This window comes from Poecilia mexicana, unplaced genomic scaffold (assembly GCF_051168715.1).
Source record: "Poecilia mexicana isolate PSO_F unplaced genomic scaffold, ASM5116871v1 scaffold_5, whole genome shotgun sequence".
NCBI lineage: Eukaryota > Metazoa > Chordata > Actinopteri > Cyprinodontiformes > Poeciliidae > Poecilia > Poecilia mexicana.
Genome location: NW_028263374.1, coordinates 16,210,667 through 16,226,111, shown reverse-complemented (window position 1 = coordinate 16,226,111; position 15,445 = coordinate 16,210,667). Strand labels below are relative to the sequence as shown.

Below are 15,445 nucleotides of genomic sequence, written 5' to 3'. Positions count from 1 at the left end.
TTTTTCTTTTTTTTTTTTTTTCCAGGTGTGGGGGTGTTGTTGGTGTAAATGTATTCAGAAAAAGAGAGCAACGTGTGTGTGTGTGTGTGTGTGTGTGTGTGTGTGTGCAGATAACAGAATGTGTGTAAGTGTTATCAATGCAAAAGAGACTAATTTGTTTTAAAAAAAAAGAGAACTTTATCAGCCAGTCATTAAAGAAAAGAAGTGGGCAAGTTTCGATTGACGCATGGATACTATGTAATGTTTTGTTTGTTTGCTTTTTTTAACAATAGGAGGCTGTCCTTAGTGCCCCAGTTTGCTATTGTCTGTGCTGTATCAGAATAATACTATTGAGTGTTGGCCAGCTTGTTTATATCCATCAAATAAAGGTGACTTTCTTTCTGTCTTTGTTGGTGATTTAATACTTAAAATCAGCGTGCCTCATTTTGTATGTAGTAATTGCTACCCATAAAAGCAATGGCTGCACATAAACTATTTTACATACCATGCAGATAAAAAAGATCTACATTTCTATAGATACAGCAATAACAGAATAGTGCATTTACATCATTAGAGCATTAGCCATGTTCTATGTCTTCAAACCACTGGCATAAGAGTCATTGTACTGGGTGAATTAGTGAATGACAAGTACACCGCATCACACAGGGCATTTAAAAATGCATGAAATATCTCATCGGTGTGAAAAATCTAATGTATATTTTAAGAATGTGTCTGTAAAATGTGCACACCATGTAGCTGAATGGCTGCCTTCAGGATGATGTGAATAAAAAATGTTTAATGTAAATAGTCGTGTACAATAATGTAGGGGTGGATCTCAAATAAACAATGCTATTGAACACATTCTCTACCTGAAACATTAGATTAAGTACATACAATATCACATTAGACCAATGCAATTATTATTAATCCAGAAATCATTTCAAACTGTTTCCTTAAAGCTTGTTTACAAAAGGTGTTTTTAATCTGATTAACGAGGCTCATCAGAACATTGAAAGTTTTTCAGAAAACATAGCAGTTGTTTCAACCAACTGGATTTACTTTCATATCTGAGGCTGACTGTGTCCCATTCGTAACGATTTGGGGGGTATTAGCGCCCTCTCAGGATGTTGTTTAAGACACTGTCACCCCTGTCTGAGAGCCAGTAACCTGCCATGGCTGCTGCTGCTCCCATGAATATCGATGTGTAGACCAGATCTCCTTTGGCTGCCAGCGTGGCCAAAGCGCAAAGCAACACCCCGAAAAACATCTGCTGCAGCACCTCCACTTCATCATCCTGGAGATCCTCAAAGAGACCTTTCTCTTGAGCATCTGCAGGAGAGAAAGACAGGTGTAACCTTCATTTTCTGTTTTCAACCCAAGTGTTTGAGAGTAAAAAAAAAAAAATCAACATTTGACTCACTGGGCAGTTGCTTCCTTAAACAAACACTGTCCTTCCTGATGAAGCCTTCGGCACACTGACAGCGGAAAGAGCCTTCTGTGTTGACACAGATCTCATCCAGACCAGGACAGGCAAGTACTCTGTCACCACATTCGTCTACATCTGAGCAAACAAAAACATTTTGCTCATTTATTTGCAAGGTTTTGTGTTAATCTTGCTACAACTCAAAGTGAGGATGCTGGAAGGGGAGGTAAATACATGATAATTTAAGATACTCTGGGACTTTTCATTAACATGTTTGGTTTTTTTTTGTCAAAGAATAAATCTACTTGATTTGAAGGTATGATTCCAGAGCATTTTTGCATATTTATCAGAGGCAGTTTCTTCTGTTATTCACACTAACCTAAACACTTGGAGCCCATCAGTCTGTAGCCAGGAGCACATTTTCTGCAGCGAGCTGGTCCGCCACCCATACAGCCAACACAGGCCACATCACAGCCTGGAAATACAGAGACTTTTCATCCCACTGCATTCTGAGAGTAAATGAGTAAATGAGTGACAACGTTCTAAAACATAAATCAATAGGATGAGTTTTGAGGTAAAGACTTTAGAAGTAGTAAAAAAAATATTGACTACTCTTTTTCTCAAAAACCAAAATATTTATGCAACATAAACCTCTAGGATAATTTTATCATGACTGATCTAAATACCGAACCTAATCTGTACTGAAAAAAAAAAAACATTCGATGTCAGGAAATTACAAAAAAAGAAAAAAAAACTAAACAGTCGTAAATGGATAAATATCAGCTTTATATTTCATCAGAATCAATAAGGATATTTAGATTTTTCACAACATACAGTATGTTCATTTTCAGTAAATTAAAGTATTTTAATGTCTCTTGTCTGAATAAAATTACCTTTGAAAGTAATCTTTAGCAGATATCAAAAACATTTATTTTTAAAAATAATTTTTATTGTTCTGATGTGATCTAATTTTAAATGTCATGTTTACATTAGCTGTAAGTAGAAAACAAAAATAAAGGCTTTCACACATCACAGTAATTAATCTATATGATATGTTTCACTAAAAACATAAAGTTTCTAAAATAACTGGCTTTTCAGTAATGTTCTAATTTACTGAATGGATACTCTTTCAGTAAATAAAATAAACCATAATAATGCCAGACCTCTGCACTCAAAGGAGCCTTCTATGTTGACGCAGTAACTGTTCGGAGAGCAGGAACCCAGCTCAGTGCCACACTCATCGATGTCTGAAACCGACCAAAACACAAAGACGCTCAACCACCCGAGGTGTTGACAGACACTGTAAAAGAGATGATGCTCTTTTTATACAAAAAGCTTGGTATGTATTACCTACACATGTGAAGTTATAGAGAGCCCATCCAGTCTTGCACTCTTTGCAGAGGTCATTTTCTTGCCCTAAACATTTGCTACAAGCATGCGGGCAGCTGTTGACCTGATGAGCAAGCAGCACGCTGCACAGCCACACAGCCGGCAGCAGCGTTCTCTGTAGCCACTTCTCCTCCATCTGAGGAAGAGATGAAACTGTCAGTGCAACATCTGTTACTGGGAGGAAGGCCCTGACACATCCTGGACTGATCACGTCTCCATCAAGTGGACAGCAGAGCAGAAACTATGTCAAAAGTAAGAAAACGCCTGTCAAAATGTCAAGGTTCACGCAGGATCATGTGACGATCTTTGTATTACACTTGATGTTCACATTTATTCTAGAGGAACGTAGTATTAACATTTTCCTGCATTTTTTTTTCCATCTGAAGTTATTTTTCCATTCCAAAGTTGTATATGCAGTCATGTAAAAACTAAAGTACATTTCTAGGCAATTTCAGCGTAGAAGCCTCAGACTTACCACCCAGCCACAGAGTGCATGCTGATAATGGCCTTCTATGTTTTTAGACTATTTTGGGTGATAATTAAAATACATATCAGCAAGAAAGATTAGCTTGACAATCAGTGAAGGGAGAAAAATTTGTTGAAACTGAGCGACATAGACACAAAAATGTGTTTATGCTTGGTGTCCCTCTTTTACCCAGAGATGTGCATAAGCAAATAACCATTACTGTAAATACAACTGTCACCCATTTTCAGCCCTTTCTATTTGACACGCTGTTTGTCAGATTAAAGGTTTTTTCTTAAAATAACCTTCACTCTTTATTTTATTAGTCTGATGTAATTATTCAAATCCTAAGAGTCACGTTTCTGTTAGCTTTAATCAGAAAAGTCAACATAAACAAAAAATGAGTCTGTCATTAAGCTACATCACCTGTTTAAATTACTAATTTGAGTTTTAGAAGAAAAAAAAAAAAAAAAAAAAGCTCAATTTGCAATAGTATTTCTGTTTATTGAATAGGACAGTAATGTCTGGCCAGAAGTTGAACTGTCTTTTTGATTGTAGATTTTAAAATACAAAACTTCCATCAGCACCAACATGGAGTAAAATATTAACCCTTTGAAGACGAGGTCTAAATGGCCATCCCGGCGTGGAGTCTCTCTTCTCTGTGCGTCAGCGCTTGGTATGAAGCCATGTAGCGATAGCTAGCAAAACTACTACTAACCCTGCACACACCACGAACTCTAACTAACACACTTACAGTCTAAAAAACCCATCGAAACACTCTTAGTAAAATCCACAGCATCATTGTGCCCTAGTCTCTTGCCGTATCCAAATCCCCCCCTCGTCTCTTTCCGCGTGTCTCCGTTCTACCTAGCAACAGACCGTCAACACATTTTTATTGGTTGTTTCGAAATGTGGTACATTTAGACCCCACAAAATAAGGCGGAAATGATCGATCTTATTTCTGGCTTTATTTTGAAGTAAATAACCACAAAACCAATATAAAAACACCACTTTTATAAAGTTTGAAGTCCGTGCTGTCCAACAGAGTCGAAATGAAAACTCGGTATGCGTCCATGTTATTACGAAGCCTTATTAATGCGTCACATGCTTGTACGCCGCACGGCGGGCAGCGACTCCATTTAAAATACTTCAAGACATTTCGGGCTCCCCTGTTTTATTTAAGAAATAGATTTTCAATACAGCAATAGTATTTACAACACAGTACTTGTAAACAATAGAGTTGCGCAATATAACACAATTGCCTTTGGCTTTTCAGAAATTGCATGAAATATATAAATAAAAAACCAGCGCCTACAATTAAAATCTCAAAATAAAGACAAATATTAACTTTCTGCAAACCTGATAGTTAAACAACACACACAGTCGACAGAAAGTGAGTTTTATAAAAACAATTTAAGCACATCAGAGCGTCTTTTTACCTCCTAGTTACACAAGCCAAGAATACAATCCAAACGAGACGCTTTTGACACGATACACCGTCTATTTGACTGCAAATTACATCCAAACCACCGGAGGGAGCGGAGCTCGTTGTTATCACTTATATCTCCTAACACCGCCCCCCTGGATCGTCATAAAAACTCTTCACAAACGCATTCCTGCTTTGGTAAACGGACACCGCTCTGAACCAATCCTCTGCTACTGGTAAGGGCTTCTAGGTCGCAAGTTTATTTTTAGCTAAGTGTGACTGGATCAGATACTGCGCCATGACCAGTAGTTTTATTTTGTTTAAGTTAAAAGACGTACAGCTTTCTGTTATAGTCTTGTACAGTATTTCATTGTTATTATTATTATTTTTTATTATGAATCTTTATATATCGTTTTAAACACTTTAAGAACTTTTTGTGTAAACGCTTCAATTTCCCCTTTGCAGGACAATAAAGGCTGTTTATATTCTATTACATAATAATAATTTGATTATTGATAATTTGATCTGAAAAATGTACAATTATTTTCTTACAGCTTTGAAGCTATTATTCATAGATGAGTAAAAAAAAATCCCTATTTACAATAAAAATAGAAGCCATAAATTACAATCTACCGGTCTACATATTTATGTGCTTATTGCCCTTCAGATTTATTCATGACGCTGCACGTCACCTGCTTCAGGAACATATTTCAGATTTTCAGCAAAGGACTGAGAGACGACCAAAACACAGTCTTTCCGTAAAGAAAGACTATTACATTCTAACATTATTATAGCACTGGTTGTGTAATTGAAATGAGGTTCTGTGAAAAGGCTGTAAGCAGTTATTATACTTGTAGAAAATCATAATAGTCAGTTTAGTATAAATCCAAAATAGTTGGTCCTGGAGGATGAAGTTAGCCTCTTAAAGGGAACATCATCTAAGGTGCACTGCCTCCAAACTTTACTTCCTGGTTAGATAGCCATTACCTTTTCTATAAATAACAGGCCAGTACAACATGAGGACAATTTAAAAGATTCATAAAAGAAGAAATAGCCTAAATTGATCTGGTGATCTTTAATTCTTTTAAGACAGCCAAAATCTGCTATGAATCTGGTCTCTGTCAATCAAGCCTTTTGATTTGGTCTATGGAGCAAACTAACCTGGCTTTATACTAAATAAAGAAACCAAAATAGTTGTCTGATGCAACTCTAAGATATCTGCCTGAAACCTTGTACCAGAACCTCACTTTTAAAATTCAGGGCTACTTCTTTATAAACCAAAGACTCAGTGTTTACAGCCAACTTCTTCTCTGTCATGTTCAGTCCAGATAAGCATATCCTTCATGTCGATTCTGCAGCAGTATTTTGTATGTGACACTTTTTTGTAAATTCATCCGCAGTTTTTTAAAAGTCTTTTTGAACAAAAATGGTTTCGATAACCTCAGATATTCCCCCTCCAGCCTGTCCGTGTCGCATCTGCCTCTTCTACGGTCAGTTCGGTTGTGAGCGACTGGCTCTGAGAGGGAAGCAGGAACAGAGGAAGGCCTTGAAGCAGCTCTGGAAGTCTCCTGTCGCTGCTGTGACTCTGTGTTTGGTGGGAGTCGATTTTCACCAGAACAAAGCGCTCGGCCGCCCTGCCCAGCTTCTTGTGGGCCTGAATGATGAACAATGAGGCCGTAAACAGATCGGAATAAGGTGACTTCATCTGCCACTGATCCCTTCCTTCTCCATCGTTATTCAAGACGGTCCACTCCTCGGTTTTTTCTAAGGCTTTCTGGGTGAGAACCAGCAAAACTCGACCACCCATGCTGTCCAGCTTCTGGAGTTGGGAGTAGAGCCATGGCAGAGGTCCCATTGTGCATTGATCCTTCCTGCACCACTGGTCCACAGACACACTGAAGCCCTGGCTGCAGAGCTGGGAACCCAGCAGACTAATGGACTCTGAAACAGCGTCATCCAAATCTGGGGGGCTCAGCAGAACCACATGGCCCTTCCTGCCAACTTGAGAGTGAAAATGAAAACTAAAGTCAGAGATGTCCTGCATGATTATAAATGAAAGGATTTTAACATAGAAAAAAAAAAAACACTTACTCTTTACGAATCCACCGTGCTGCCAGCTCCACACCCATTCTGCAAGAGTCAGAGTAAATAAGATAAATATATCTGAAGATTTAGCAGATCTGCTTATTGAATATCTATGTTTCTTACATTTGATGTTTCAAAGGTATGACGCAAAGAGATTTTAAAGTCTAATAAAAAAGGCGTGGTTTATGGGGCAAATGAAAGGAGCTTTTGACAGATATACTGGGGGCAAATTCCAACACAAACACTCAGTGCTTTATCATAAAATTATAAATTATACTGTGGGTAAGTTAGACTGCGCGCTCTCTTTTTGTGTGTATTTCTATGAATTGATTTTTAAGCATGTGGATTTAAAAAAATGAATGACCTCAAGAAGTTAATTTTCTTAGATAATTCAAGCTTAGAAAGAGAAATCCTGGAAGGTTTAAATAAAACATAAAAAAAATAAAACTTACTCTTCACATAATCACGCAGGAAATGAACCATTAATGTTGTCAGACAACCAACCAGCAAAACACCGACAATCAGGAGAGTCCAGCGCCATCTGCTAGCTGCAATAAAAACAGGTTCAAACATAACATTTTTAGAAATTTTTCAAATTAAAAAAGTTGTGGCTGAATTGTAAAATAATAATAAAAAAAAAAAACATCTTGCAATCGGCTAAACCTTTCAAACTTACTGTCAGATGTGCAAAATGGACCAAATTCCTGATGTGTTCCGTTTATTTTCACCTTCACAGATAATTAAAAATAGTTGAGTTATTAAACAGCGCTAACTGAGCACGCTTGCTGGATGCAGACATTTGACTGGAGGGCTTGTGTAAATATTTACCATCACACACTGGGAAATGCTTTCATCAACATTTTCAAATGCTCCTTGTTTTTCCTAAACACACAGAGGTAAATTATTAGTGATACTTTTGCACTTTGACAATGTTCCAGAGCTTCTTTTACAAAATCACTAGTTATTTCGGATTTGAATTTCCAGGAGGTATGCAACTCGTGGTGTTTGCAATGTTATTGTTAGAATTTTGAGCAAATATTAGCACTACAAGTACTTAATGAATTCAATTCAGAAATGTGCAAGAATGATACAGAAAAAAATTACTTTTTTAGGCCAAAAAATTGGTTATAATATATTTTACTTTTCAAAAAAAAAAAAAAGACAAAGAAATACAACACTGTTCATGTACTTATGCTGTTCTTACCCAAAGTCCCAAACTGTTTTGTTTCCAGTTGCTCACACCAGCAAGATTTTCGCTTCTGCACAGTCTGTGACAAAGCGACACTTCACCATCCAGCCTGCAGGGGGCAGTAAGGTTCCAAAAAAGGACTGTTCTATCACCCATTTTGCTCAGGCGCACATTCACCGAGACGTTTTTCCACATGAAGTGTTGTAAATGAGGTGGTAATCCTTTAAACGACAAAAAAAAAGACATTGTTACAGATGATTTACCCTCCTGCTTAATGAGGATGTGAAACATTTCAAAGAGAAAATGTTACCTTTTTTGTCAAAGGGGCATAATTGAGAACGCACAGTTCCCTCATCATCTTTATCCCATACCTAAAGATCACAAATACACCAAAGCATGTCATTACATTAGTAAAAACAAGAGTAACTATTTATATCTCATGTTTTAGGCAAAATAATAAGAGGACCTGTATGCACATGCAAGGTGCCACAGAATGAATGGGGATGGTGGTCTGGACCAGACTCTATTCAGGAACAGAAAAAAAACAACAACAACAACACAGTGTTAACGAAAGCTGGTGTACACCAAACGTCGAACTTGCTGATTCATTTCTGATACTATTCATATTATTTACACAGCATTTGGGGTCTTAAAAACAAATCAACACAGAAGCTGTCCATCCAGTTTGACGGTAGCTTTCGTAGACAAATGCTGTAGAGTCTTTTCAGAGGTTATTTGTAAAAAACAAATAAAAAAAATAAAAGTCATGCCTGTTTCTTCTTCCATGTCACTATTGCTTTGTTTTGGTCTAACATCAAAGAAATTGGACAAAATGTGAAAAGGTTGAAAAGTTTAGTCTTCAAAAACAACATGTTTATCAGAACTGACACTCAGTACAAAACTGAAAACCGAATAATAGCCAAAGCAATTTTTTTTCCCTAATTTCTTTGGTTAAAATGTCTAAAATGTATTATATTTCAGCTTTGTTTTCTGCTTTTTGTTCAACCAGCCTGAATGAATTATGAATGAACAAATCTGACTATTTCTATTTTTCGAGTATGTTATTACTCATATTTCCTAAACATTACTTTGACTATTTTTCTTCAGGCTTTTCGCATATAGTCCCAGTCCCATCCTGTAACTGAACCCATTCATAAGGGTAACACTAACCAGACAGCGTCCGTTCTCCTCGTATTTGATGCAGAGCGAGGGGCGGGACTTGTTGCCCACAATCTGCAGCTCAACATCATTTTCCTTGAAAACTGGTTTGATGCGGAACTTTGGCACTGAAACATTGAAAATAAAATATTGTAATTAAGAGGCCTCTTACAATGATCCGTTTCTCTAAATTCACTCTTTATAGTTATATGTTTGAGTAAAATTAACATTGTTATTTTATTCTATGAACTACTGACAACATGTCTCTGAAATTACAAGCAAAAGATCATGAGAAATGGTCAAAGTAACAAAAAAGATGAAGTGCTTTCAGACCTCAGATAATGCAAAGAAAACCAAAATATTCATTTAGAAACAACAATATTAATATTTTAGCTGAGGAAATGTTCAGAAATCAACATTTGGTGGAATAACCAGGAGGTTTTCAATGGGGCTCAATGCAGTTTTCTCCAGAGCTGTGTATGTTGTAAAAAATAAAAATAAAAACTTAATTTCAGTTAACGTTTGATTTTTCTGTCTTGCTTACCTGGACACATGGGTATATGCTTCTGGAGGAATTCCTGGGAACACACTGTGGACAAAGAGAAATGTGTATCATAGCTGAACATGTTTTGACCTGTTGCTCAAAGGAAATCAACCGGTTTCTTGTTATGCAATTGAAACCTGCTGGTGAAACAATGCCCTCACAAGTATTGCTACATACCAACTGTTGATTTCAGTTTACATTTTGACATAAATGGAAATAATGAAAAAAAAAAACGTATTAAGTGTTTAACACTGTACCGTTCTCTTCTGAAGGTGCATCAAGTCGCATTTTGGGATAAACGGTTATTAGGCTCCCGAAATTAAACTTGTCTGTGATCACCATGGCTATCTGTCGAGATCACACATGTACAAAAGAAATCTGTCAATGAGGTGCTTAAGTTTAAACTCTCCAGCTGTTCAAAATGCATGGAAATTTACAGTACCTTGCTCTTGTTCTGGTGAGCAAGAGTGGTGTAATTAACTGTAAACTCCACCTTCTTGCATCTGGGCAAGGCGCTGGCTGGATCATGGTAGCATGCCGTCACAGACGCTGTTACAACAGAAAAAACCACAGCGAAGGTGAAGCAATGCAAGGACTGAGCCAGCAGTGATCAACCGATATCTCAGAAAACAACTTCTGCTTTTTGTTTTTCTTTTGTTAGTTTGTTTTATATGTGGAAAATGAATATTAAGAACAAAAGTAAAGTTATTCATTCGCTGACACTCTGTAACTCAATCATTCTGCATGGGATCGATCATTTTCAAACATCAATTTACTCAGTTTGAGAGTTGGGACATAGAGGAGGCCCATTTTACGTAATTTTTCTTTGCAAACCAGATTGAAGCTCTCTGACAATCATCAACTTTATCTCTATCCAAATGTAGATATTATAACTATACCTGATTATTTGGCTGATTGCTTGATTTGAGAAATCCAGTTGGCAATCAGCAAATGTTTTGCATGTCACTTGGCTCCAGACAAAATAGTCACCTTGCACCTTAGGTGTTGCCTTTGACAATTAGCTGAAAACTGTCTAACTGGAAAGGACAATTACCAGTTTGTTGCAGTGATTTGGCGACTGCTTGTCCTGGCACTGCAAATCTCTTATAATAAAAGTGGAAGATATTACTAATTAACTTTTACGAGATGTGCCAATGGTTCTCCATGATGACCTTCATGCTGAGATTTGTCTCTGTTCCAGCGCACCTGATTTAATGATTATATTACGTCCTCAAAATGCCATCCAGGCCTGTTAATCATTTCATAGTAACCTCATTCTCAAACCACCACAGTCCCACACCGAGACCATCTCGGTTTTAAGTTAGTTTTATGTTTTTAATTTACCTGTTTATCCATTTTTAACATTGTTGGACTGTGTGTTGATTAGTTAGCTTGGCATATTTCTACCTGTTTTTTATGTTGATCTGTTTGTAATCTTTCTTTAGAAAAAGATTCTGTTGGTGTGTTTAAAACTTTTAGCCAACCTTAAAAGCATTTGGCAGCTAAGTTAATCCTTTCTTGTCGTTGTTGTGAAGTAAAAAGCAACATATAGTGCAGTATTACTGCTGCAATAGGGTGACAGTGTGGGTAGAGTAGTCGTCTTATAATCAGAAGGTTGTAGGTTTGATTCCAGCTTCCTCCTGCCACATGTCGATGCAAGGCACTTAACCCCAAATTGCCTACCGATCGGTGTATAAATGGGTGAATGTGACTCTAGTGGTCAAAATGATTGGAAAAGTGCTACATAAGTTCAGACCATTTACCCTTATTAGTGTTTGATGACAACAAATTGTTATTTTGATCCGAGAATAGTATATGAGTGTTATTCAAGGACAAATGGAACATGTTTGCAGATCAGAATAAGGAGTAGCAAACTTTTTAAATAAAACCTTACATCTCTCAAGCGTCGTTTCCTCATTTTCATCTTCCTCATCATTGCCAGAGTGGTGGTCGTTTTCCACATCTCTAGCCATAGGGATGTTGCTGACCTCTGTCTCTAGCACAAGACAAAGTGCACAGTCTCTTCTGGCCTTACAGCAGAGCTTGAAAGATGCTTCAAACCGAACATGGTTGTCCTTTTGTTCATACAGACTGTTTCTGATGGTGCAGTCGGAAAATGCCTTGAAAAGAGACAATTGAGAGGAAGAGGTGTATGTTTAGTCAATAAAACTGAACAAATATTGTTTGTTCTGTTCATAACTCTCCTGTACTGCAACATGCTAGCAGATGGTCATGTCTCGCTATCAGTTTTTGATTACTTTTATTTAATCAGTTTATCTGTGACAAGGGAAATTAAAAGTCGAAGGCGGCTATGCTGACAGCAAAAGGAAATTAAAAGTGTCATCTTGAGTGTAACCAAGCGCTACTTCACACAATACCTGTGGGCAAATAACTGCATCGCTGTCGTATTCTATGAACTCCAAGCCGCAGGCTGACGAGAACAGGCTGAAGACGATGCACCAGAGGGAAGATTTGAGGAGAAACATTTTCCATCAAAGCTCCATATAGGAGCCCTACAGCATTTTTCTGTGGAGACTGTTTTCCAGCAGCCTAGTCTGGCAGGTGCATTGTTGCTCTCCTTGTGATGTTTTTTTTTTTTTTTTTTTTTTTTTTTTTTTTTTTTTTTGGTAATAAATTAACTTGCTGTAATCCTGGCAGAAGTTGCTATGGGAGCAGTGAACCGACACAAACAGTCTGAGGCCGTGTCCTGGATTTCAACTCTGTTTACAGCCTGATAAAGAATAAAGAAGAGACACATATTAGTCTACTTGGTTTCTTTTACTTGAACACACACAGCAATATGTTGAACAGAAAACCTGTGTGTTCTACGACTAAGAGTTTATGTCACTTATGAAGTTTACAAGTTACCCATCTAAGTTCATTTATCCACTTAAAACTCATATAGAAAATTCCAGCAAATAATCTATGATTGGGGAAGAACAAGAAAAGAAATAAGTAACGAGTCAAAGTCAGTTTAACACTGGAAATCAAATCAGGAAAGTTATCTTGTTTAAATATAATCTCCTACTTACTTTGTTTTCAAATCCAGAATAAGTGACACCAAGATTTATATTTCCACAACCCGTCAAAACTCCCCACAGCTCCAACAAGAAACCAGCGAGTTAATGACTCATGAGAAATGTGCACCACGGCTCAGAGCATGCCCCACCTCTTTTCTCTCTCACCTCTGTTTCTCCCTCTGCTCTCTTTTCATGATCCTGTTTCCGATTAAGTGTCACCTTATCCTGAAACTTCCTGTTTGTCTGTTTTTATCCTTACAGCGTCACATGGGTTAAAGTCCACAAGTTTTAGAAAAATTGTTTAATTTGTCTGTTTTTTTCTGTGTTGTAGTAATCGGCACCTCATAGGTGGTTTGTGAACAGCGGGTAGTCTGTTTCCTCCTCTCTCTCTCCGGACAAACGAGTTTATCGTCCTCATTCTTGAGGAAGCAGCACATACCTTTGAGCCGAACTATGAGGCGGTTTGCTGACTGGGGAGTGTTGCTCAGGAGCACCTGCTGTCTATAGGAGCTCAACTGGTCTGACCACATTGAATCAATTGCAAAATAATATTCTCTTCTATGGATATGGCCATGCAAATACTTAATGTGTGGCTTTTATGGTGCCTGAATATGTCGCTTTTAGGAGGCGGAGATTTTTGAAAACAGTGCACCCAGGGTGCCAGGGGATAGATATTTTTAAATGACTGCTGTAATTTCTAACTTATAGATATTTACTTTGTTGAAACAACCCTGAGCAAAATATGAAATGTAGCATAACAAGCTCCTCCTAACTTTTTACTGTTTGAGAGATCTTTACAAAAGGCCCTTTATTCCTCTTCATTCCTTTATTTGCATAACAGTTCGTTCAAGCCACTTCGATTTTCATCTCAATATATATGTATATATACATATACAAACTGATATGTGTGGGTTATTTTGTGAGTTATTTGCATGTTCTAATTTTACATTTGCTGTGTTTATTTGGATTTAATCAGGTTTGCTGTGATATTTTGAAATTTAATTTTGCTGTCATATTTATTTTTGATTCTTTTGAGGTTGCCATGTTGCATGTTTTGCTTATTTCTCTTGTGCTTTCTCCCACAATTACCTAGTTTTCATTGCTAGTTTAACACGACGCCGTTGCTGGTTTATTTCAATTTCTGTCCACTTCAATCATTTGCACTTAATAATGACCAAACAAAGATGACCCAGTTAGATTTTGGTCTATCCTTTCTTGTGAATATACTTTGATCTACAATTACCTTGAAGCTCTGGCTGGTTTGTGGCAAACCACAACATTCAGAAATCTGAATCAGAAATTCAGATTTTGTTTTGGAGCTTCTAAAAGAACCACTGTCCAGCTTCCTGGTCCCTTGCTAAAGAGAAGGCAGTAGGGATTCATTCTGTAATCAGTAGGTTTCTGGTTTGAACCTTTGCTCCATTCGTCTCAGTCACCATCGTGTCCTTGGGACAGACACTTCCCCCACTTTGCCTGCTGATGGTCAGAGGGCCTGGTGGCTCCGGCGCATGGCGGCAAACCTTTCTGTCTGTTTAAACCGGGGAACCTGTGGATAGATTACAGCTTACTGCCATCAGTGTATGAATGTGTGTATGAATGGATGAATGACTGAATGCAGTGTGAAGTGTTTTGGAGACCTCAGACTGGATTTAGAGATCTATAAGTTGAGGCCATTGTAGCATTTCAGGCTGATGTGTTAATTTTCAGCAACATGTTGCATGTTTGTCAGAAATTCAGATTTTGGTCTTACACCAAAGCTCCCATGTTTACTAAATCAACTAACTGGTTTATATCAACCTGCAAACATGATTTCTTTTGCCCTTTTATCAATAGGAGTTTTTTTTTTTTTTTTTTTTAATGCAACTTCGTCATAACGATAAGACTTGTTCCACCTCCAGACGATGGATTCAGTGGTGCTGCTTCATTTATTCCAAGTTTGGAATATTGTTTTATAACCGAATCCATTAATCTGCCTGCTGTGCTCTTTGGTCTTCATGATGCTGTTTGTTTATTGATATTTATAACGAACCTCTAACACCTTCATAGAACATCAGTACTAACACCAAGCATGAATCACACATGAGGACTTTGCTTACCAATCAGGTGACCCCTTTGCTGCTTTTTATTTCAGTGTCAGACTAAAGGGGAAAAATACAACCCATTTCAGTTTGTTTTATAAAAAAAACACCTTAAAATCTGTGTTGTTTTTTCACATGCAAAGCTACACGTATATGTAGCATACATCATATAAGATATATGTATCTGTTGATATTTTGCTTAAAATCTCAGACTAATAAGAGTTTAAGTTTGTGAATTAACGAAATTGTGAAAACTGGTTTGGGAGGGATGAGTACTTTTCCAAGGCACTGTACATTTAGGATGTTTTATTACCTTAGAGCTGACAGGGGAGGACAAACTAAAACACTATAGAGGAGCTGCATGAGGCCCTGTTCAAATGTTACGTTGATTAAATTTCTGTTAGACATAAAGAGACACGCCTGAAGGCATTGCCATTCAGAACAAACATCACATTATTCTCAGAAACATGTCTTTGCTTTTCCTTTTGGTTGTCAACCTGGACTGACAGCTTGTTTGCTGCTCGTAGTTCAAGGTTGCATTTCCTGCATTCTTTAAAGATTGCAAAGCTCAGCAAGTGGGTGATAACAGTCTAAATTACACAAAAGCCTCAAAGCTACTTGCATGTATGACTTTGTTGAGGTTTGCTGCAGTAATAGTCTTGTTTGAGCTATTTGTTATGACGTTTATTCT

At 37.4% G+C, this 15,445-nt stretch overlaps 2 protein-coding genes across 2 annotated transcripts; both read right to left on the bottom strand.

Annotated features, from left to right (window-relative positions):
* Nucleotides 1-2,999, bottom strand: creld1a (CRELD disulfide isomerase 1a). The gene is made up of 5 exons (XM_014999424.2): nt 2,753-2,999; nt 2,566-2,649; nt 1,782-1,877; nt 1,400-1,540; nt 1-1,308 (listed from the first exon to the last, which is right to left on the bottom strand). Exons 1-5 carry the CDS (start codon nt 2,925-2,927, stop codon nt 1,088-1,090), a joined length of 717 nt encoding a protein of 238 aa, XP_014854910.2. The 5' UTR covers nt 2,928-2,999; the 3' UTR covers nt 1-1,087.
* A 1,208-nt stretch (nt 3,000-4,207) lies between these two features.
* il17rc (interleukin 17 receptor C) lies at nt 4,208-13,087 on the bottom strand. Its single transcript, XM_088005644.1, has 15 exons — nt 12,689-13,087; nt 12,035-12,387; nt 11,551-11,776; nt 10,099-10,205; nt 9,914-10,004; nt 9,657-9,701; nt 9,125-9,240; nt 8,421-8,477; nt 8,265-8,325; nt 7,970-8,175; nt 7,594-7,647; nt 7,442-7,493; nt 7,218-7,313; nt 6,772-6,810; nt 4,208-6,681 (listed from the first exon to the last, which is right to left on the bottom strand). The coding sequence occupies exons 2-15, from the start codon at nt 12,140-12,142 to the stop codon at nt 6,122-6,124; spliced, it is 1,818 nt and encodes a 605-aa protein (XP_087861770.1). The 5' UTR covers nt 12,143-12,387; nt 12,689-13,087; the 3' UTR covers nt 4,208-6,121.
* Between the last annotated feature and the right edge of the window lie 2,358 nt (nt 13,088-15,445).

Bases quoted from the DNA above. Each gene is read 5' to 3' on its own strand.
- creld1a (XM_014999424.2), bottom strand. From the start codon at position 2,927: ATGGAGGAGAAGTGGCTACAGAGAACGCTGCTGCCGGCTGTGTGGCTG. The intron at 1,878-2,565 runs GTCTGGCATTAT...CTGTATTTCCAG, and splicing joins AGGCTCCTTTGAGTGCAGAG to GCTGTGATGTGGCCTGTGTT. The intron at 1,541-1,781 runs GTTAGTGTGAAT...TTGTTTGCTCAG, and splicing joins GATGGGCTCCAAGTGTTTAG to ATGTAGACGAATGTGGTGAC.
- il17rc (XM_088005644.1), bottom strand. From the start codon at position 12,142: ATGTTTCTCCTCAAATCTTCCCTCTGGTGCATCGTCTTCAGCCTGTTC. The intron at 11,777-12,034 runs GTATTGTGTGAA...TCTCTTTTCAAG, and splicing joins ATGCAGTTATTTGCCCACAG to GCATTTTCCGACTGCACCAT. The intron at 8,326-8,420 runs GTCCTCTTATTA...TGTGATCTTTAG, and splicing joins CACCTTGCATGTGCATACAG to GTATGGGATAAAGATGATGA.